This window comes from Notolepis coatsorum, assembly GCF_963971535.1.
Source record: "Notolepis coatsorum genome assembly, chromosome: 1".
Lineage (NCBI taxonomy): Eukaryota > Metazoa > Chordata > Actinopteri > Aulopiformes > Paralepididae > Notolepis > Notolepis coatsorum.
This window is the reverse complement of record NC_140165.1, coordinates 126583167-126605785: the sequence shown is the minus strand read 5'-3', so window position 1 is coordinate 126605785 and position 22619 is coordinate 126583167. Positions and strand designations below refer to the sequence as shown.

General features: G+C 45.0%; 1 protein-coding gene across 1 annotated transcript in view; it reads left to right on the top strand.

Annotated features, from left to right (window-relative positions):
- Positions 1-22619, top strand: part of pi4kab (phosphatidylinositol 4-kinase, catalytic, alpha b) — a 121338-nt gene that overhangs the window by 65648 nt on the left and 33071 nt on the right. Inside the window, exons 33-38 of the mRNA XM_084307327.1 lie at positions 4516-4667; positions 13966-14073; positions 17371-17498; positions 18667-18825; positions 20349-20428; positions 21720-21919. Coding sequence (XP_084163453.1) covers positions 4516-4667; positions 13966-14073; positions 17371-17498; positions 18667-18825; positions 20349-20428; positions 21720-21919 — 827 coding nt within the window. The remainder of the gene's footprint in view (positions 1-4515; positions 4668-13965; positions 14074-17370; positions 17499-18666; positions 18826-20348; positions 20429-21719; positions 21920-22619) is intronic.

Sequence of the window (22619 nt, the reverse complement as noted above, 5' to 3'; positions counted from 1 at the left end):
GGGTGCTCCGCATGAACGTATCCAACCGTAGGCTGTTGACTTCTCTCGCCAGGAAGTCGGCTAGGTCTAGGAGGGATGGCTCGGGACCGTTAGGATCACGGTGGTCTCTTTGCCGCCTGAAGCGCTCTTGTCGGGCGGGCGGAAGCTTCTCTAAAATCCTCTCGACATTAGAGTTCGCGTACAGTTCGTGCATACCCTTTTCTCTTTGCGCCCCCAGCATCCCTACCAGGGATTGTACCTTGATAGACAGGTCATCTAGTGAGCGATTGTCTGTGGCTGGGGGTAGGCGGTCAATATGCCTTATCTCTTGTATTACGTAGTCCCATATGCGTCCATATCTTTGGTCGAGTGCTGCTAGAGCCGCTGTGTATGGGGTAGTAGAGGTGGCATAGGCCAGCGCTATATTGTGCGCTCGGGGCACCTTGAGGTGCTTCAGTAGGATAGCATACTTGTACGGTTCATCAGCTACATCGGACATCATTGTCTCTAAGCACATTCGTAGCTCCGTGTACTGTGCTCTGTTCTCGTGGGTGAAGTCCGGAAACGTCGGTGTGCCAATGTATGATGCCATGGATGGCTGGCACATCGGTGAGCGTTGGAAGAGAGGCCTCCTAGGCGAGTCTCCTCTTACGCCTCTTGGTGGGCTGGTACCTGCTGGGTACCATGGCCCGCGTATCCAGGTGCTATTCCTCGGGGCTGGTCGTGCGTCAAGCTCACCCGTGAATTGAGTCGGGGGTCTGTAGCGCAGAGCCGCGGGGGTAGAGCCTGGGCTGTACTGGACCTCCTGGTCCTGTGGAGTACTGTGCTGCTGTCGGGCTTGACTCTCCTCCTCTCCCTCTTCTTCTTCCTCTGGCAGGTCCTCTAGATCCTGTAGTCGTCTATTTAGCCTCTCCGCGGTGTAGACCGTTTCTTCCTTGTAGCTGGGTCTCGCGTGGACCGGTCGGGGAAGGAGTTCGGAGGGGGGTATAGGCTCTCTCTGGTGGTCGGGCTCAGGGTCGCTTGATCGGGTAGGGGAGGGTGCCCTTGACCCTTGTCTTGACGAGGCCCTGGAACCCCGTGCGGAGGGAGGGGGTGTTGCCCTGGTGATCAGCTGCTCCATTATCTGCGCTTGTAATCGGTCGCGCTCGGCTTCTCTTTGGGCACCGGCAGCGGCGCGCTGGGCATCGGCCCGGTCCCTTGCCATATTCTCTTCCGTCTGAAGGCGTCTAATCTCTAGACGTATACGATCTTCGTCGCTCCGTTGCTGCGCTTGAAGGCGTTCTCTTTCCATGGAAGAATGTTCGCGCTCACTAAGCGTCTGTGCTTGGAGTCGATCGCGCTCTGTTGAGGCTGCTAGGCTGGCGAGGAATGCCTGTGCCAGCATCTTGTCCGCCTCGCTGGGGGAAGACGCTGGTTGAGGTGATCCGCTCCTGGCAGTACTCGTTGGAGATCTGTTCTCCTGTGGCGAGTCCTGGAGATCCATCTCCGGGGTGCTCTCCTCTTCTTGTAGCGGGTAGAGTTCCATCCCTGGAGAGCTGTCTTTATCCTGGAGCTCTCCGGGGACTACTTCTTTGGTCTTGGCGGGGGGTAAAGTCGTGTCAGGTCCCTCCTGGTCCCTACCGTGAGCTTGGTCAGTTACGTTAGAACCCACTAGGGCCTCTATTGGCGGGGTAGCCTGGGCGATAGGGTCGGACATAATTTTACTATCTACTTTTTCCGCGTTTACCGTCTGTAGAAGGCTAGGTAGTATATTGGCAACGTAATCCTCTAAGTACTGAGGTGTCTGCCGTCTACGCTGCGGGCGATCTACTTTAGGAGAACCGTTTTGTGGAGTGTTCATCATAGGCCATGTCAATGTTAATACCACTATATTAATATTACACTAGTTACCCTCCGGCTCGAAGGACCAATTGTAACTGAGGGGTACAATTCCCTGACTGTATTGATAAGTATGGTATCATTAAACCACTACCGCTTTATGTACTTTAATTACTGGCCATACAGTACATGATATATAAATATAATGAACACTTCCCACAATGAACCGGTTCTACACAAAGTTGTCTTTAAGTATTTATTGCAGCAAAAGGTACATAATACTTCTCGATTATACTTTGAATGCACTTGTAAGGCAAAGGAATGTGCGTAGGCAAATCAACAATGAATGTCCATTCTCTGGTTACGCAGGAGGTAATTATACAACCTGAATCTTAGGGAATTATATCTATGGTACACTAGTAATATATAGCGGGAGATACTGGAAGGGTCCCCCTGGTTGTAAGCCAGCAGGGGTAGAAGATCTGTCGGTAGTAGAGAGTCTGGTCAACGATGACTAAGGAGACTCCAAGTACAGGAGACGGTGCAATAGCCTCTTGATCCACAGACGAATACAGCTGTTCTCCGTAGACTGTAGCTCCACAGTGAAGAAAGCTAGCCGGCCTCAGGCTCTCTGAGGCGCCGACTCGACTTGGCTCCTCGCGGGGTAAATCCAACACGTGCAGGCGTCGGCGATTCTCCGCTCCATAAATCACAGGACCAAAGCAAATATATTCCGGCCGCAAAGGGCTATGTAGTCGTCGGGTAGATTAATCCAGTGTACATGTCCACACGGTTCTCGTCTAGGTCTCCTCGGGTGAAGGCGCAATGAAAGCAGCCCAGCCTGGATAAGAACTCTAGCTAATACGAGGAAGCGTTGGGGATGCTGGTCACTGTAGAACTTTAGCCGCACGATACACTATACACAAATAGACTATTACTGACTTAATAGAAATATGTCGCACTCGACGGTATAGCGCCAAACTCTGACAATTCAGTTATTAATTCGCACGCGGTCTCAATGCTCTATTCTGGGGCCAAACAGGCCATACTTCACCGCACGGAGTATCGTGGGTGAGGCTTCAACTTATTGGGTAACTCTTAGACTAAGTGCTTCTGTATTCACCTGCGCTATATTTATATGCACGGTGAACAAACTAGTGCCAACGACATTTCTGTCTCGTATCCCTGGGCAAGGCCGGGCATGCACAGACATGTCTTGACGGTGACTTTGAACCTGACTCCGGAGGCGCGGCTCTGGCGCCGGTGGACCGCTGTCCAATAGGAGAATGAAACATTATGGTCTGGGCTAAAGGGATATTCCGTGTATATGTACAAGGAATATACAAGGGATATCAAACGATATACAAATACTATGCAATATATATCAATAAATAAATATATATATTCGGTTTAATCTGATCCTTTGTAACAACGGGCATGCCATGCATAGAAACCATCTATTGCAGAATAGAGAATGTTTTGAGTAGTTGTCTCTCCTAGGTGGATCCCTGTAGCCATTGGTAATCAATTTTGGAATAAAAGGCCTAATTTATGCGCAATGATAGAGTAGATAAAACACTGGAAAAACACAATATTACTGTTCCACTGCTATTTGTTTACAGGATCCCGTAATAAGATAGCAATTTATTACATTTATTATATATATTTCTCATATATCAACACATAGCAACCGATGGGCATTCCAAACATTCTGTGAAAGGCCTCTATTGTCCTTTGTATCAAAATTTACAATTTGACAGTTGACAATAATCTTACCAGTGACTTCAAGTGTGAAAGGGAAACAATGACATATTCTGGGATATGGACGACAGCAGAGTGAACTAACTTTAGAGCTTCATTACAGAAATGACAGATTCTGAGATATGGACGACAGCAGAGTGAACTAACTTTAGAGCTTATTGCCGAAATATCTTTCTGGGTCAGTGCAAGGAGTGTCTGTGACACAGAGACGGGTATGTCTGGTTGGTTGTACCTTCCTGTCCTGCTATGGGATTGTCATTATGCAACACAGAATGCCATCTGTTAAAGGTCCCCTCCACAAAAAAATAAAAATAAAAAATTCTACAGTTAACTCCTCTTGGAGGAATAAGATTGACTTTGACTACAGATTGTTATTTGTGCAGAACTCTTAGGGAGAACCTATCCTGGGAACCTATCATAGTCGCTATTGCCCAGCAGGCCACACTGTCATCCAGCAAACGTGAAATGTTAACATGAAACTCGTATTATAAGTTGATACATCTAGTGATTTATGCACTAATATCTTGGTTATAACAAGATTGTGTAGCTAAGAAGTGTTGTGTTTGGGTGAAACAAATTTTTTGCAAACTGCTTGGGTGGAAGAAGAGAAAGTTAACCAGCTTGGGGGAAGACGTGAGGTGGGGGGAAGAGGGGTGGGGGGGGGGGGGGAGACATTTTATCCAAAGCGCTTTATAATTTGTTCCTCACATTTTACCCATTCACTCACACATTCACACACCGACGGCGGAGGCAACCATGCAAGGTGCCAACCTGCTCATCGGGAGCAATTAGGGGTTAAGTGTCTTGCTCAAGGACACTTCGACACGCTGCCCGGGAGGAGTGGGAATCAAACCGGGAACCTCCGGATTACCAGAAGACTGCTCTACCTCCCGAGCCACTGTCGCCCCTAATGAGCCCTTGCCGACTAATCCCTTTGCCTCCTCACCTCCCTCATAGTTCCTGGTGCAGAGGTTTGAGATCGCCAAGTACAGCAGCGCCGACCAGGTGGAGATATTCACCACCATCCTCCAAAGATCGCTGGCACTCATCGTCGGAGGAGCCAGGAGCAGCCTGAACAGACACGTGGGCGCCATAGGGCCGAGATACAGGTACCGTTGACCCCGCTGCACATTTGTACCTCATTTCATCTCTGCATTGTACCTCACTGTTACTCATTTTACTCTGTATATGTATATTGACTGAACATTCCATTACTTACTTTTTTTTTTTTTTTTTTTTTTTTACTTTGACCAGTCAGCTGGTTCTTTTCGCGTTTATCGCTTTTTCTGGTCAAGTATGACCGACAGAAACAGGTTGAATGGGGGTATAGATGGGGGGAAAGACACTCTGAGAAAATACGGCTAGTCCGGGAGTCGAACTCGCTACCCCAGATCCGTGACGCGCACGGTTGTCCCCGACGCCGAAATAGCGTTCGAGGTACGCGGTGAGCTACTGGAGCTCGCCCCATTACTTACTTTTTACTTCTTAATACCTTTCTTTTTTCTTTTTTACTTACTTACTTTTTTAACTGTATGAAGCACACTCTCAGGGGCTCATACAGAAACAAGCATTTCATCATGAAGTATTCTGTATTTTATTATGACAAATAATAAACGACCTTGAAAACTTGAAACCGTTGATGGTTTCACACTTGATGACGACGACAATAACGACAAACCTAAAAGCAGCCTTCTAGGACAGACTACAGTTGATTTCCCATCGGTTGCTGATATTAGCAAACACTGCAACAGAAAATCAGCTGTGGTCTTAGCCGTTTCCTAGCAACACATTCCACTGAAACGGCAAACGGTAATCATCTCACTACCCATACACATGACATATCCGTGCAATAATCATCACTCTATATTCATATTCACATTGATATGCTATTTTCATGATGTTGGAATTTTCTTTCATATACATAATTGATATCTTTTGTATTTTTTATATCTGTCTATGCCAGGGGTCAGCAACCCATGGCTCTGGAGCCGCATGTGGCTCTTTAGCCACTCTGCAGTGGTTCCGTGTATAGGTTTGAAAAATAATAATTATATGGAAATAAATAACGGCTATTTATTTTGGAGACCGAGGTGATACTGTGAACTGAAATAAAAATCTGTTTAATATTTCATCATCTAAAATATACGTACAGTAACACCCCACGCCTCTCCCTGCCGCCTGCAGGTGGCTAAGTTTCCAACCCCCCAATAAGCTAACCATGGATAAATCCAACACAATTTAAGTAGAGGGTTTCATTTAGCGTGGACAGATTAATTTCCTTTCACTACTAACAATGCATGCTTACCTGTACCTGCTTGATATGTGGCGAGAAATTAGTGAACAACAAAAAGATGTCACTCCCACTAAAAAAAATCAAAAGCATGTATCTAACAAACTTTTGAACTTATGTCAACGAAAATGTCCATCTAAATAACATAAGCCCATAAAACGCTGAAAATAACCAACTGTACTAAGCAATAAAAGTATTTTCAATAAGGCTATTATTATAATTATATTTGCAATAAGATAGCCTACTACAGGGCTATTCAACTAAATTGTTCAGGGGGCCACATTGTCAGAAACCCAAGGGGCCAGGGACCGGACTGCCACGGCGCCTCCCCGTGCTATGAATATATGTACACTTGACACAACACGCAACCACATTTTCACAACTTTTATTTAACTACATTGCAAAAGTAGTATACTTTTCAAAAAAAGTGCTTCATTTATGTGCCACATCTGCAACATCTCCTGCAAAAAGTGCTTCATTTATGACTGTGCAACAACTGCAACATCTCCTCTTCAACATTTCAATATAAAAATAAAATAAAAAACAAACAAGTGCATGATGTGCATCTGAACATTCTAACATCAACACTTGAACAAAAAAACACATTTATAGTGCAGCTGAGCTTATGAAAAAGTGCTTCATGTCTGTGCAACAACAGCAAATCACAGCATCTTATTAGCACTTATTGTCAACTCTTAACTCTCAAACATCAGGGGGGTGGGGGGCAGACAGGGCTAGCCTACATACACACATCTAATGAGAGCGATTGCACTTCTTTGACTGGGCAATGGCAGAGAAAGAGGGTTCATAGGAAGTGAGGGCTACCCGCAAACAGTGATGCAAATGCTCATTTGTCAAGGAGGCATGGTTGCTTGTTTTAATGGCATTCATGTGAGAGAAACTGGATTCACAGGTGTATGTTGAGCCAAACATTGTTGGCACAGATATTGCCAGCGTTTTTATTTTGGGGAATGTCTTGACATGAATACACTTTATCCAAAATGTTGTGGTGGATTCATTCTCAAGTGCCTGCTTCAGAGCAGATGATGCTTGCATGTCAATTATTTCAAGTTGCAGGAGACCTTCATCAATGTGAAGTGATGCAAGGAACTCTTGTCCTTTTGTGGAAATAGCAGCTACATTGGCAAATGGGTTGCTCACAAAATGCATCAATTCTCTGGACATGTCAAATTCATCAAATCGACTTGCAAAGTTTTCCCTCAATTTATCAATGAAATCTGTCATTAATTGAGTGACTTTTGGCTCAATTGTGCGTGTTAACGTTGACATGAAAAGAAAAAAGTTAAAAAAAAAAAAAAAAAAAAAATTAAACAAAAATTTTTTTTAATTTTTTTTTAATTTTTTTTTATTATCATGTAATCTTTGGCGGGCCGGTCAGAATCATCCCGCGGGCCGCCAGTTGAATAGCCCTGGCCTACTACATAGAACATAAATAGCCTGTCTCAGCTGACTCGCATGGTCCCGGGGGCGTGTATCACTTCCGCAACGGATTTAGTCGGATTTCGGTTTCCGGGTTCGCCTGATTGGCCACTAAGCCCACGTGACCCTACGCTAGCACGCCCCCCTTACCCTGCTTACGCCTGAGAGTCACACACAGCTAGCGGCAGCCAGAGAGCCTTGCTACTACTAGCCGAGTGATGAATGAAGCTCTATCTGTTTCACCTAACAGCACTATTGCTCCGTGATCATAGCCATCCATCTCTAAAGCTAACCACTATTTGTAAAAGCCACACGTTACCATATGTAATAATGTAAATCATTGTGTCGTTGTACATATTGTGTATACACCGTTAGAAGCTAACGTAGCTTAGCTTGGTAGCTATTGTTGTGCTAACGCCATACCACGACACCCAGCTTGTTAGCCAGCATGAATGCCCGATGTAGAAGGCATAGACGCAGGTCGCTTGTTGGCCGGCATGAGTGCCCGATTTGGGGTGGTTCTCTCCTCTTTGTGTGCCTTTGTCCTTGCGGTTGTTCTGCCGGGGGAGCTTGTGGACGCGACAATAGTGGTGGTTGTAGGGTGTTTGAGCTTGTAGCGCTAGTTAGCTCATAGCTACCCAGCTTGTTAGCCAGCATGAATACCCGATTTAAAATGGTTCTCTCCTCCTTGTATACCCTTGTCCTCACAAGTATTCTGCCAGGGAACTTATGGACATTATTATATATGTGACCCCGTACAATGGTAGCATATTAATCACACTGGATACGCTGTTGACAGGGACTACAGACGATGGCTGCAGCTATCTTTATTGCCATAACAACGAACCCGGAAGCGGGCTGAGCTGTCACCTTAAGAAGTGCTCGCCCTCCCCCTAGAGGGCAGGAATAGGAATGGTGAGGTCGTAACACACCAACAGCCACATACATCACACTCCTCCCCACTTAATCGTATCGCTGTCCCCACTTCCAAACCCAGTACCTAATATAGTGATAAAGTGCCCCTGAATGACCCCTTCTAATATAACACCACAAAACAATAGTGCAATAACCCCCATAGTCCAACTGAGACTGTCAGAACGTCCCGCTCAATATGTGAGATATTGTGTATACACCGTTAGAAGCTAACGATAGCTATGAGCTAACTAGCGCTACAAGCTCAAACACCCTACAACCACCACTATTGTCGCGTCCACAAGCTCCCCTGGCAGAACACCCGCAAGGACAAAGGCACACAAAGAGGAGAGAACCACCCCAAATCGGGCACTCATGCCGGCCAACAAGCGACCTGCGTCTATGCCTTCTACATCGGGCATTCATGCTGGCTAACAAGCTGGGCTACCAAGCTAAGCTACATTAGCTTCTAACGGTGTACAATATGTACAACGACACAATGATTTACATTATTACATATGGTAACGTGGTTGTGTCTTTTACAAATAGTGGTTAGCTTTAGAGATGGATGGCTATGATCACGGAGCAATAGTGCTGTTAGGTGAAACAGATAGAGCTTCATTCATCACTCGGCTAGTAGTAGCAAGGCTCTCTGGCAGTGGCTGCCGCTAGCTGTGTGTGACTCTCAGGCGTAAGCGGGATAAGGGGGGCGTGCTAGCGTAGGGTCACGTGGGCTTAGTGGCCAATTAGGGCGAACCCGGAAACCGAAATCCGACTAAATCCGTTGCGGAAGTGATACACGCGTCCCGGGGTGTCGGACGGCAGCGCATGCAGCCTGGTCACCAGTGTTGCGTTCGTCATATCAACACTGGTTGCACGCACGCTAATGACGCCACATGCACGCGCGCTCCAGGGCGCATGCGCATAAATGTTCCCTCGCTTAACACTTTGAATGCCACGAGGTGGCGCCAGAGGTATCGCTTCAATGCCACCATTGGCGCCAATGTTACGCTTAATATCGCCTAATCTATGTTTTAAATTATGGCTGTCTCTAATCTGCCCGTCGCTTATCAAAGAATCCTTTTCCAGTCAGTGCTGTCAAGGCAGATTTTTTTTTTTATCGCTTCATTTCCGTTTCAGAGCATATTGTAAAGCACCTGTTTTGTGGTAAAAAACAGTTCATTCTAGACCATTCTATGATAATCGTCTTTTACTGGAATATTCCAGAACGTTGATATTCGTCGGCCTATTTATGAATCGTTTTCAAATAAACGCTAGATGATCAATATTATACGTGCACGCAAGCACATTCGAGCCGCGCACGGATAATCGCCGTCAGGGCCGCCTGGGAGAAATGCGAGGCCCTGTGCGAGATTTAAACGCGAGGCCCCCCCCCCCCCTAAAAGGTAAAAAAATATATATATATATATAATTTTTTTTTATATATATATAAATACAGTCAACATGTTCTGTTTTTTTTTTTTTTTTTTTTTTTATAAACTTAATTTTTTTATTAACAGTTATTTAGACAGACAGCACTTACAAAAAATAAATAATAAAAAATTAAGAAACTAGCATCACAATAAAAACAAAAAGAAAAAACAGTGCACATAAATATTTACATGGGTATCACATGGTTAGTTGTCTGGTTCCCCTACTGTTGTTTTCTAGGTATTTGATATAAAGGTTGATTGTGTATCTCCCTTAAACAGGCATAAACAGGTAATTCCTACTCAAAGACGATAAATGCTGACTAAGGTTTGTATGTGTGATCTGGGTCCAGAGACCCTCCTTGAGCTTCTTTCTTCCCTTCTCCTTCGTCCTTTCTTTTTTTTTTCTCTTGTTTATTAACTTTCACTTTGCCTTTTGGTTCACCCATACACTAACCACCTCATCCCTGAATATTTAATATCACACCGTTAAACAGACATAAATAATAAGGTATAAAAGCATTCAGCACTTGTAATATCCCAAAAACAAAATAGAAAATATTAACTAAAGTACAGGTGTGTGACATGGGTTCATAGACCCTGCTTGAACATCTTTCCTCCTTTACCCTTCGCTCTCTTGTGTTGCATTTGGTTCTTCCTCTGTGATGTCGTTCTCGTTCCTTTTATAATCCTCCCACTTTCCCCATCTTTCCCCAAATTTCTCTTCCTGTAACCTCAGCATGTGTGTTATCCTTTCCATATCCTGTATTTCTTCCACTATTCCTACCCATTTTGCTATTGTCGGTGGGTCTTCCTTGTACCACAGTCTCGTTATTGCTTTTCTGGCCGCTATCAACATTATCTTTATTAAATATTTGTCCCCCCCTTGTATTCCCTCGTGTCAACATATTCTTAAATAATAGCGCTGCCCGAGGCTGGGCATGATACAGTCAACATATAGCAAGAGAGAGAGAGAGAGAGATCTCCACGGCGGGAATAGAATAGAGTGCATTAAAAACTCACCAAACGTCCAAGAGGATGGAGACAACCGCGTGGATTTGACGAAGTTCATCTGCCGAATGACCGTCCTCTTCATCTTGGCATAACAATGCTGCACGCGCTCTCTCTAGGTTAGCTAACACTAGTTAGCCTTTAGCTAAGCTAAACATCATGGCTATCCCGACTGAACCACACGTTAGCACTCGATATTATAACGTAGCTAAAGCTAACTAGCTGTCCCTGCCTTTAGCTAAGCCGACATGGCTAGCCTGACTGAACTGTCTAACATGCAACAACTTTCATCTTCAGTCCATCTGCCGAATGACCGTCCTCTTTGTCTTGGCTGGCATAAGCATAACCTCCAATGCTGCACGCGCAAAATAGTCAAACGCAGCTGACGCTCGCCGGCCGACTGTACACATGTAACCCCTCCCTTCGTTGAAACCAATAGTATGTCTGCTGCAGAGCCCCAGAGCTCCAATAGTGAGTGTCTGCTGCAGAGCCAGGAACAAGTCAGACACATTCTACAAACGTGTCTAATGTGAAATATATAAGCATATAAGCAAAACTAGATTTGAGGTCTGTGATGAAAAAGGGCCTCGCGGGAAGGGGGGCCTCGCAAAAAAAAGAAAAGATGATAATAATAATAATAATAAATAATTTTTATTTTTTTTATTTTTTTTTTGTGCGAGGCCCCCCTTCCCGCGAGGCCCTGTGCGACCGCACTGCTCGCACACCCCCTGAGGCGGCCCTGATCGCCGTGTTCATTTCCTCTTGGACTTTTACAGTGAAACCGAAAGAGCCCATTTCACAAAACAGCCTATATCTTCATCAAAATTAGTCTGATTATCCTAACACTGATAACATAGATTCCTTACCTGACATCAGATGGTATCCAACTGGTATATTCCAATTCCTGATCACCATTCGAAAAAATCAATAAGTGTATGGATCCAACGCAGGGGCGTTTTTAGGGTTAGAAAACAAACATTGGGGGCTTCAGCCCGGGGCCAAACACTACACAAGACAACCAATGATGCAGACTGATGAAAATATACATTTTCTCCCATTTTCCCAAATCAGTCAACATGGAGAATCACAACAAAAAAATATCTTGCCAGATCCAGCTAGGCAAAGAGATAATGTCTAGTATTTTCTGTTTAAATGTTTTCAATTTTTTCTTTTTACTGTAATTTTAACCTGTACTGGATACAGTATTTTATGTTTGTCTGATATTTGCTGAGCTTACAGTGTTATGCACATAGTAGCATGAAAACTGGGACATGTATTGTTGTGATTCTCCATGTTGAAATGTTGACTGATTTGGTTATATGGAGAGAACATTTATATTTTCATCAGTCTGCATCATTGATTTGGGTATATAGAGAGAAAATGTTATTTTTTTCATCAGTCTGCATCATTGATTTGGGTATATGTAAATAAATAAATTATATTTTCATCAGTCTACAGCATTGGTCTTGTGTAGTGTTTGGTGAATTTATTGTATATTTGCACATTCTCTGCGTACTTCACTTACAGTACTCTAATCACTGAGAAGTAGAATTGCTAAATGTGTTTTAGGTTAAACACAGCAGTGTGTGTAACTGGTTCAAACAGAATTAATTCATATGAAACGTGTGTTTCATATGGTAACAAAATGTAGTTTTTATAAATTAGTGTATGGTTTTGACAAGTGTTTAATTTAGCAAAGGATCTGAGGTGTTCTGATAATTGTGTGTGTGGTTGTGCTAATTGTGTGTTTTGAAACACCGGGCCCCGTTTTCAAAATCATGCTTAGGCAATCGAAAAAAAACTGTATTGTGTGTTTCATTATATACATATGTTTCAGTCTTCTCATAAAAAAAATATTCGATTTTTGGGTCTTTTCCTGCCTTTGGTCCACTTTGCATTCACATCTCAAATGAACCGCAGCAGGGTTCACTTGCAAGAGTGAATGAGCTTTCACACCACCCCAAACCAACCGGACTATCCGAGGAAATGAACCAGGGTTCGATTAAAGCTTATTATAGGACACTGGACATGGGTATGGATGGCTCCAGGTGCTGCTGCGTTAAAGTGCACATCTTCAATATCTGTACTATTTAAAAGCACAGTGCAGGACACACTCAAAGGTTATCGCACCTCAGAGATGGCAGTGGACATGTATGACAGGACAAAGGCCATATGTAATGGCCTTTGGATTGAGGAACATACTACCAGCCAAAGGAGGAAGCAGAAAAGGATGGACGAGTATGTAGTTGAGTCATCTTGTGGCACAAGCTCAGACCTCAGCTCAGGAGATCAGCTGAGACAGAGACTGTTCTATCCAGTCGTCGACAGAATGCTGCAAGAGCTTGAGAGCAGGTTCTCATGAGTTGGATAACAATTTATGAGAGGCATACAGGCATGTTATCCAGCCTCAGACCAGTTTCTCTCAGTGGAATTGCTGCAACCCCTCGCCACACATTACAATATCCAACTATTGCCAGAGGAGATCACAGTTGCAAAGTGTTTCCTGGTCAGGACAGGCAGAGATGCAGTCCCTACTATCCAAAGTGTCTTTTCCCTCCTGGATGATGATGATGATGATAATAATAATAATAATAATAATAATAATAATAATAATAATAATAATAATAATGCATTTGATTTATAAGGTGCCTTTCAGGACACTAAGAAAAAAAGTCCACAAATCGGTGAATGAAAAAATTATAGGATCAAATGAAAACTACTTACTAAAAATGGATGTTTAAAAGTCCTAAAAACCAACAAAAAATACCAAACACTAACAAACATTCAGCACAGACAATGGGGATGCTGACATAAAAAAAAAAAAAAAAAAATGTAAACAATTTTTATTTTTATTTTTTTAAGATCCGGGGCTAGGAGAAAAACATCCGGGGCTAAAGCCCCGGGAGCCCAGGGCTAACGACGCCACTGATCCAACGTGTGTACAGCACAGTACATGATTCCGCGGGGCTGAGAGGCTCCAGAATGAACTGTGGTAACCCCGGCTGCATCAGTGGACTGGAAAATGTGGAGTACAGGATTTTTTTTCCCATCCATTTTCATTGAGTCCATTCCAAAATCCCTTATGTCATCTGGGAGACGATAGGGGGGGGGGCGCTTTTTTCCACATCTGATCGCCGGCGGTGCTCGGGGTATACTCGGGTAGGCTCGCGTGATGCAATATGATTTCAGATCGCTAAAAAAAAACTGGGGCGCCCCCTTTCTATTCTATTCTAAACCATCTATTTGCTGCTGACACAACAGTATGGGTTTAAGCTGTGACAAATTTAATGAACTCAACTTGTCAAACACTTTACACCCATCCAGGCTGCTGACCCTGGGTCTGACTCTCCTGCACGCGGACGTGGTGACGAACGCTACCATCAGAAACGTGCTCCGAGAGAAGATCTACTCCACGGCCTTCGACTACTTCAGGTATGAGAAACTCACACAGATCAGATCTACTCCATGGCCTTCGACTACTTAAGGTATGAGAAACTCACACAGATCAGATCTACTGCACGGCCTTCGACTACTTCAGGTATGAGAAACTCAGGCTGCGGTTACACTATGGCCAGTTTTCGTTTCAGTTTTCAGTTTCGCTTTTCAGAACGTCGTTTTGTCTCCTGACCACCGAGTGATGTTTATACTAAGGCTGTCAAAGTTAATGCGGTATTAACGCGTTATCGCCCGATTCTATTAATGCCACAATTTTTTTTAACTCACGATTAACTTAAAAAATAATAATAATTATCATATTTTTTTTTTTACTAGACTTCACTCAGGTGTATTGATGCTCTCATTGATACTATGTTTGTTTCTGAAGTGTATGTGTGTGTGTGTGTGTGTGTGTGAGATGTAGAGAGAGAGAGGGGGTTGAGAAAGATGAGGAAGGGGCAAGAGAGAAAGAGCTGGGATAGTGTGTGTGTGTGAGAGAGAGGGGGGGGGTGATTTATTAGCCCTTGTGTGGGTGAATGTAACAAGTTCCTAACGTTTTCTTTCCCCTATTATTTCATGCACACTTTATTCATTGTTTTAAATTATTAATTTATTTTAAGTTATTTTGTGCATCACTCTGTTTTGAATTTGATGCAAATTTGCAATGCATGAGGAGGGTCATCCTTTTGTGTTAAATGGCTGCATAAAGCAAGCATTTGTTGACTCGCATGTTCAAGTTCAAGTTTCAAGTTTCTTTAATAGTTGTCATACAGAAGTACAGAATACTTTTATACAAAATGCTTCTTACTGTTGCGCTCCAGAGACTGTGCAAGACAAGATAAGTATGAAATAAAATAACATAGTAAAATTAGAAGTAAAAAAAAATGAGGTCACAGTGTTCAGTTTAGACATATGTACAATGTTCGATGCAGAATAGACGTAGTTACCATACAATATACAATACTGTGCAGTGTACTAATATACAATACTATATAGTGCAAGGCAGAAATGGAGAAATGGGACGAGGTGCAATTTAGGTACAATTCACAGTAGGTGTACGAGTTGTAGTGCAAATCCTTTATCAATAAATATAAAGTGTAAGTGTGTTTGTGTGATCTAAAGTGTGGAGAGTGGGTGCTGCAGTGTGTTGTTTGTTTGAGTGAGTGTGTGCGTGTGGGTGTGTGTGCTGTGTGCATTTGATGGTTGTTGCATAGTGATTATTGTTCGTTTAGCAGCCTGATGGCCTGGGGATAGAAGCTTCTTCTGAGTCTTTCTGTGCTCGCCTTAAGACTCCGGTATCGCTTGCCTGACCGCAGCAGTTCAAAGAGGCAGTTGTTCGGGTGGCTCGAGTCCTTAATAATTCTCTTAGCCTTCCCCTTGCACCGCTTGTTGTAAATGTTCTGGAGGGTGGGAAGCCCCCCTCCAATTGTGCGTTCGGCTGAACGTGTCACTCTTTGTAGTCTGCTACGGTCTTGTGCAGTGCTATTCCCAAACCAGGAGGTGATGTTGCCGGTCAGGATGCTCTCTATTGTACATGAGTAGAAGTTCCTAAGGATCTTCTGACTGACTTGGAACTTCCTTAGGCGCCTGAGGAAGTAGAGGCGTTGTCGTGCCTTCTTCACAACACTGTCAATGTGTGTGGTCCATGTCAAGTCCTCGGATATGTGGGCTCCGAGGTACTTGAAACTGTTCACTCTCTCAAATGTTGATAAGAGTATTAAAACTTGGAACTTGAAAAAGATCTGTTTAAGGTAGAATTTTTTTTTAAATATGCGATTAATTTAATCGCAATCATGCGATTAATCGAGTTAAATATTTTAATTGATTGACAGCACTAGTTTCTACAGGTAGTACAATGCCAAAGCAGTAGGTGGCGATGCAGTTCAAACATGAAGGCCATTTTCAACCAATCAGAAAGGTTAAATGAGTCACTCCACATCCTTCTCAAAAGCCACCATCTTTATACTATACAGTATATACTCTGTCAGGATCTAGGGGTAACAGTACTGTATATTTGAATACCGTTTATGTCACAAATGTATCAGTACTAAATACCTATGTCCCTATGCCATAAATGTCATGTATGTTGTGTATGTTATAAATGTCTATATGAATTGAAAATGGGGGACCCTGATGGAAACAAGACAAACGTCTTTCTCAGGTCTGCATCCCCTTAACAATTGTGTGTATTGAGCCGTACTGTATTGTACCCATTCTGCAATCTGTTAAATAAAGTTTTCATTCATTCATTCATACCTCGCATGAGCCATTTAGCCACATAGCATTTCTTTTTCAGCAAGAAATAAAGTGCAATAAACAAACGGATACATTCACTGTGTGTTCTGCCTCATTTGTTGATGATTTGTTGATGAAACAAAACTAACATCAACACAATTGACCACCAAGAGCGGAGTTTAGTCTCACAAAAATATCGCTGATTTTGTTAGCTTATGTGCTAACGTGATTGGGATATGCCATTATAACAGTATAGCATTGTGGCTAGCAGCTTGGTAACGTTAATGCTAGCAGAATGAATGGATGTAAACTTTATTTAACAGATTGCAGAATGGGTACAATACAATACGGCTCAATACAAACAATTGTTAATTGGGAATGCAGACTGTTGTAGCTTGGACTGGGCTCCTTATAACAATAACTTGACAACACATGGTAGCCGCAGCTACTTGGGACAGCTCTGCTGTAAACACTGGAAATAACCGTGCAGGTCTCTACTGCGCATGGGCATTGGGCAGAACGGCTCTGTATCCGGCTCGCCAGATTACATGGCACCATTGTCTGCGAGTTTCCAAAACGAAAACACCTTTTCAGCTTTCCCGCTAGGGGAACGCGTTTTCCTGCCAAAACTGCGTTTCTTTTTAACTTGGACATGCAAACGTAATCATTCAGCAACAAAACGTTCCTGTTTTAGCCCAGTGTAACCATGGCCTCACACAGATCAGATCTACTGCACGGACTTTGACTACTTCAGGTATGAGAAACTCACACAGGTTCAGATCTATTGCACGGCCTTCGACTACTTCAGGTATGAGAAACTCACACAGGTTCAGATCTACTGCACGGCCTTCGACTACTTCAGGTATGAGAAACTCACACAGGTTCAGATCTACTGCACGGCCTTCGACTACTTCAGGTATGAGAAACTCACACGGGTTCATATTTGCCAAGAAGAACGACGACATCTATCCACTCATCCCCGTGAACAAAACCTATCCTATCCTAAAACCTAACCTATCGGTCAACTTGGACCAACGCCTCCTCTCTTCTCTTCTTCAGCGTTTCTCCCAAGTTTCCCACTCAGACGGAGAAGAGGCTGAGAGAAGACATCAGCATAATGATCAAGTTCTACTCCAGCCTGCTGTCCGACAAGAAGTATCTGGCTGCCGCCCAGCTGGTGCCACCAGGTAGAGTAACGCCGGAGACGCGTTGGTTTAGTGCCGTGTTATGTGTCGATTCTCGAGGCCGGCGGGGGCCTGGCTGTTCACACCATAGATATCTATAGAACACTAGATAGCTTAAGGCGGAGTCACCAGCGTCACTGAACCGCCGCCATCTTGCTCCAGTTAGCCTTGAGTGAGAGTGAGTGAGCTGCACAGACAAAAATACTCATAACTCGCTGAAATATTGACGGATTTACAAACGGGTTGGTTTGCTATAAACATCAAAGATAGACATAGACATAGCCACGTTAATAATGCTTGTAATAAACCAAACCGTTTGTAAATCCGTCAATATTTCAGCGAGTTATGAGTATTTTTGTCTGTGCAGCTCACTCACTCTCACTCAAGGCTAACTGGAGCAAGATGGCGGCGGTTCAGTGACGTCGCTCTCCATTGGCCGGCAGCGCGGGCAAGCTATCTAGTGTTCTATATATATCTATGGTTCACACCAGAAGCCATTCCTCTGTGCCGGTCAGTGAGATATTGTAGAGAGGCTCATGTGAAGAAAATAGACCGGACGCCGACACTACCGCTGAAGATCGCGCGCCGGTATATACTGGTTAACGTGAGCGCCGAAAGGAAACCGGCATCCTGTGTGTCCCCCTGGTGGAAGGCAGAGGCACTGACCTAGCATAAGAGTCCGAGCTGGTCTTTTTACAGCGGTAGCGCCCCTAAAAACCTCAAACCAACCCATCCTCTGTAAACATCCTTCATAACTCCTGGGTCAAGTCAATTTCATAATTCTTTTCATTTAGTTGTGATTTATTTTTTTAAACGACACAATATAATTAGTGGAATGTTTTCGTATAGACGCAACATGTCAAAGGTACACGCGACAACACGGATCACATACGGATAAAATTATCGATTTGTAAAATCAATCATTGTTCCCACATAATGAACTACAAGCTTGTGTTGGGAGGGAGCCCGCTGTGACGATGAGGGTTCCAGAGCGTCTCTCGTTCTTGTGGCTCAGGGGGGAAGAAGCCATTGTAACAGGGGGGGGACCTCGTGGCTGTTGCTCTGAAACGTCTGAAACCCAATGAATCAAAGGAAGTGCATGGTGTGAGTTTGGACGACTTTGTTGTCTGATGTAACGGATGAATTATTAACAGCTGTTTCCTGTGTGCAGATCCCCAGGACATGTCGGTGAACAGTCTGTCTGTTGCCACGGTGACGGACAGCAGGAGCAGCCTGGACATAGCGGTGGGTCAGCGGCAACAGGCGGCTCAAGGCTGGATCAACACCTACCCTCTGTCCTCCGGCATGTCCACCATCTCCAAGAAGTCAGGTAGCCCAGAGTCACACGCACGCACGCACGCACTCACTCACTCACTCACGCACGCACGCACGCACGCACTCACGCACGCACGCACGCACGCACGCACGCACGCACGCACTCACTCACTCACTCACTCACTCACTCACTCACTCACTCACTCACTCACTCACTCACTCACTCACTCACTCACTCACTCACTCACTCACTCGCACGCACGCACGCACGCACGCACGCACGCACGCACGCATGCACTCACTCACTCACTCACTCACTCACGCACGCACGCACTCACTCACGCACTCACTCACGCACTCACGCACTCACTCACGCACTCACTCACTCACACAGTCACTCACTCACTCACTCACTCACTCACTCACTCACTCACGCACGCACTCACTCACGCACGCACGCACTCACTCACTCACTCACTCACGCACTCACTCACTCACGCACGCACTCACTCACGCACGCACGCACTCACTCACTCACGCACGCACGCACGCACGCACTCACTCACACACTCACTCACGCACTCACTCACACAGTCACACAGTCACTCACGCACTCACTCACTCACACAGTCACTCACTCACTCACTCACTCACTCACTCACGCACGCACTCACTCACTCACGCACGCACTCACTCACTCACGCACGCACGCACTCACTCACGCACGCACGCACTCACTCACGCACGCACGCACTCACTCACGCACGCACTCACTCACGCACGCACGCACTCACTCACTCACTCACACAGTCACACAGTCACTCACTCACTCAGTCACACAGTCACTCACACAGTCACACAGTCACTCACTCACTCACTCACTCACTCACTCACTCACTCACTCACGCACGCACGCACGCACGCACTCACTCACGCACGCACGCACGCACGCACGCACTCACGCACGCACGCACGCACGCACGCACGCACGCACGCACGCACGCACGCACGCACGCACGCACGCTCGCTCGCACGCTCGCTCGCTCGCTCGCTCGCTCGCTCACTCACTCACTCACTCACTCACTCACTCACTCACTCACTCACTCACTCACTCACTCACTCACTCACACAGTCACACAGTCACTCACATGCACTCACTCACTCACTCACTCACTCACACATGCACACACAGTCACTCACTCTCTCTCTCTCTCTCTCTCTCTCTCTCTCTATCTCTCTCTCACATGCACACACAGTCACTCTCTCTCTCTCTCTCTCTCTCTCTCTCTCACATGCACACACAGTCACTCACTCACTCATTCATTCTCTCACAATCACTCACTCACTCAGACATATGTGTGTGCGTGCACACACACACACACACACACACACACACTCACTCATTCACTTGTTATGTAAGTTGGAATACACCTGACTCATGCTGAGATTCAATGCTGACTGACAAACAATTACAGTACTTAACTTGGCTTCGGTCTAAATATAGCTCATGTAAGTACAGTATACTGTAGCGTCCACTTCCACTCTCTGTCCTGATGGGTTGCTCTCCTCTTGTTTCAGGACTATCCAAGAAGAGCAACCGGGGATCTCAGCTGCACAAGTACTACATGAAGCGCCGGACCCTCCTGCTGGCACTGCTGGTACAAAACCATCAACCTTTATTAGTCTAGACGCAAAAACAATGATGATGCATTGGTATGCATGGACGTTCTGGAAACAGAGAGTGCAGTAGTTTTAACTCTCTGTACAAGGGCACTAACCACAAATGGTAAATAAAATGGTAACAGGCTGCATTTATATAGCGCTTTTAAGCCAAAGCGCTTTACAATTTTGTTACTCACATTCACCCGTTCACACACCGATGGCGGAGACAACCATGCAAGGTGCCAACCTGCCCATCCGGAGCAATTAGGGTTTAGGTGTCTTTGCTCAAGGACACTTGGACACGCTGCCCGGGAGGAGCAGGAATCGAACTGAGAACCTTCCGACTACCAGACGACCACTCTACCTCCTGAACCACTGTCGCCCCCAGAGAGAGTGCAGTAGTTTTAACTCGTTATACAAGGGCGCTAACCACAAAGGATCCAGGATGCTGCCTGAATAGATACATGGTGTCAGTTTTTGTCACAAGCGAACTAATTTGGTGTACCTCATTGCTTCTGCTGAGGCACATGTTTTTTACGGCCCTTTTTTTTACGATCACAAAATTTTATGAAAAATCAATCAAACTGCATGCAATATTTTGTTTATATTTGACAGCTTGCAGATTTCACCACAATCCCCACGATATCTCCACATAAAATGGTCGAGCTGCTCGCAATTTTCTGGTTCTGGTTCTCATGGTCAGTTTGGCCACTTGTTACCTTGCAGTGTTGTAGCAACAATCAACACTTTTCACTCGCAATTTTCTAATATTTGTATAGCCCCGAGATCACATGGAATAGCCCCCATGGGCTGTACAAGTCTTGTACAAGTCGAGAAGAAACATCACAATAGATCAAAAACAAAAACCATCATGAAATCCAAACACTCCCAGACTTTCCCCAAATGATAAATAAATGATATAAATGATTTCTCTTGCCAAAATTCACGTGCATCTATGTTTATTTGTTTATGTATGTATTTATTTGTTTATTCGGATCCCCATATTCTTCCTGAGGTCCACATAGGATGAATATCAGGCAATTAGGGAGAGGGATGATTAGGTGGCTTTTATGTCTGAATGAGAATTTGGCCAGGAACATTGAGTAACTCCATACTCTTTACAGTTGACACCCTGGGTTGGTTCTTTAACAACCGTAGTGAGTGGACCTTGGTTTAACATGTCATCATCTGAAGGACTGAAACCTGAAAAAAAAAGAAATGTATGTATAAATACGTCTTTAGAAATGCTTATTAGTAAAGCTATGTCTCCGTTTCTCCCTCTCCCAGGCCAGTGAGATTGAGCGTCTGACAACGTGGTACAACCCCCTGTCCACTCCGGAGCTAGCCACCACCACAGAGCAGTCGGTGGAGACCAGCATTGCTAACTGGAGGTCCAAATACATCAGCCTGACTGAGAAACAGTGGAAGGACAATGTCAACCTGGCCTGGAGCATAGCACCGTACCTAGCCCTGCAGCTACCTGCCAGGTATGCTATCATAGCACCTTACCTAGCCCTGCAGCTACCTGCCAGGTATACTAGCATAGCACCTTACCTAGCCATGCAGCTACCTGCCAGGTATACTAGCATGTCACCTTACCTAGCCCTGCAGCTACCTGCCAGGTATACTAGCATAGCACCGTACCTAGCCCTGCAGCTACCTGCCAGGTATACTAGCATAGCACCGTACCTAGCCCTGTAGCTACCTGCCAGGTATACTAGCATGTCACCTTACCTAGCCCTGCAGCTACCTGCCAGGTATACTAGCATAGCACCGTACCTAGCCCTGCAGCTACCTGCCAGGTATACTAGCATAGCACCTTACCTAGCCCTGCAGCTACCTGCCAGGTATACTAGCATGTCACCTTACCTAGCCCTGCAGCTACCTGCCAGGTATACTAGCATGTCACCTTACCTAGCCCTGCAGCTACCTGCCAGGTATACTAGCATGTCACCTTACCTAGCCCTGTAGCTACCTGCCAGGTATACTAGCATAGCACCGTACCTAGCCCTGCAGCTACCTGCCAGGTATACTAGCATAGCACCGTACCTAGCCCTGCAGCTACCTGCCAGGTATACTAATGCTTATGTCAGTCAGTCACTCACTCATTCACAACTTATGCCGTCAGTCAGCCAGTCAGCCAGCCAGCCAGTCACTCACTCACAATTTATGCAGTCAGTCAGTTGC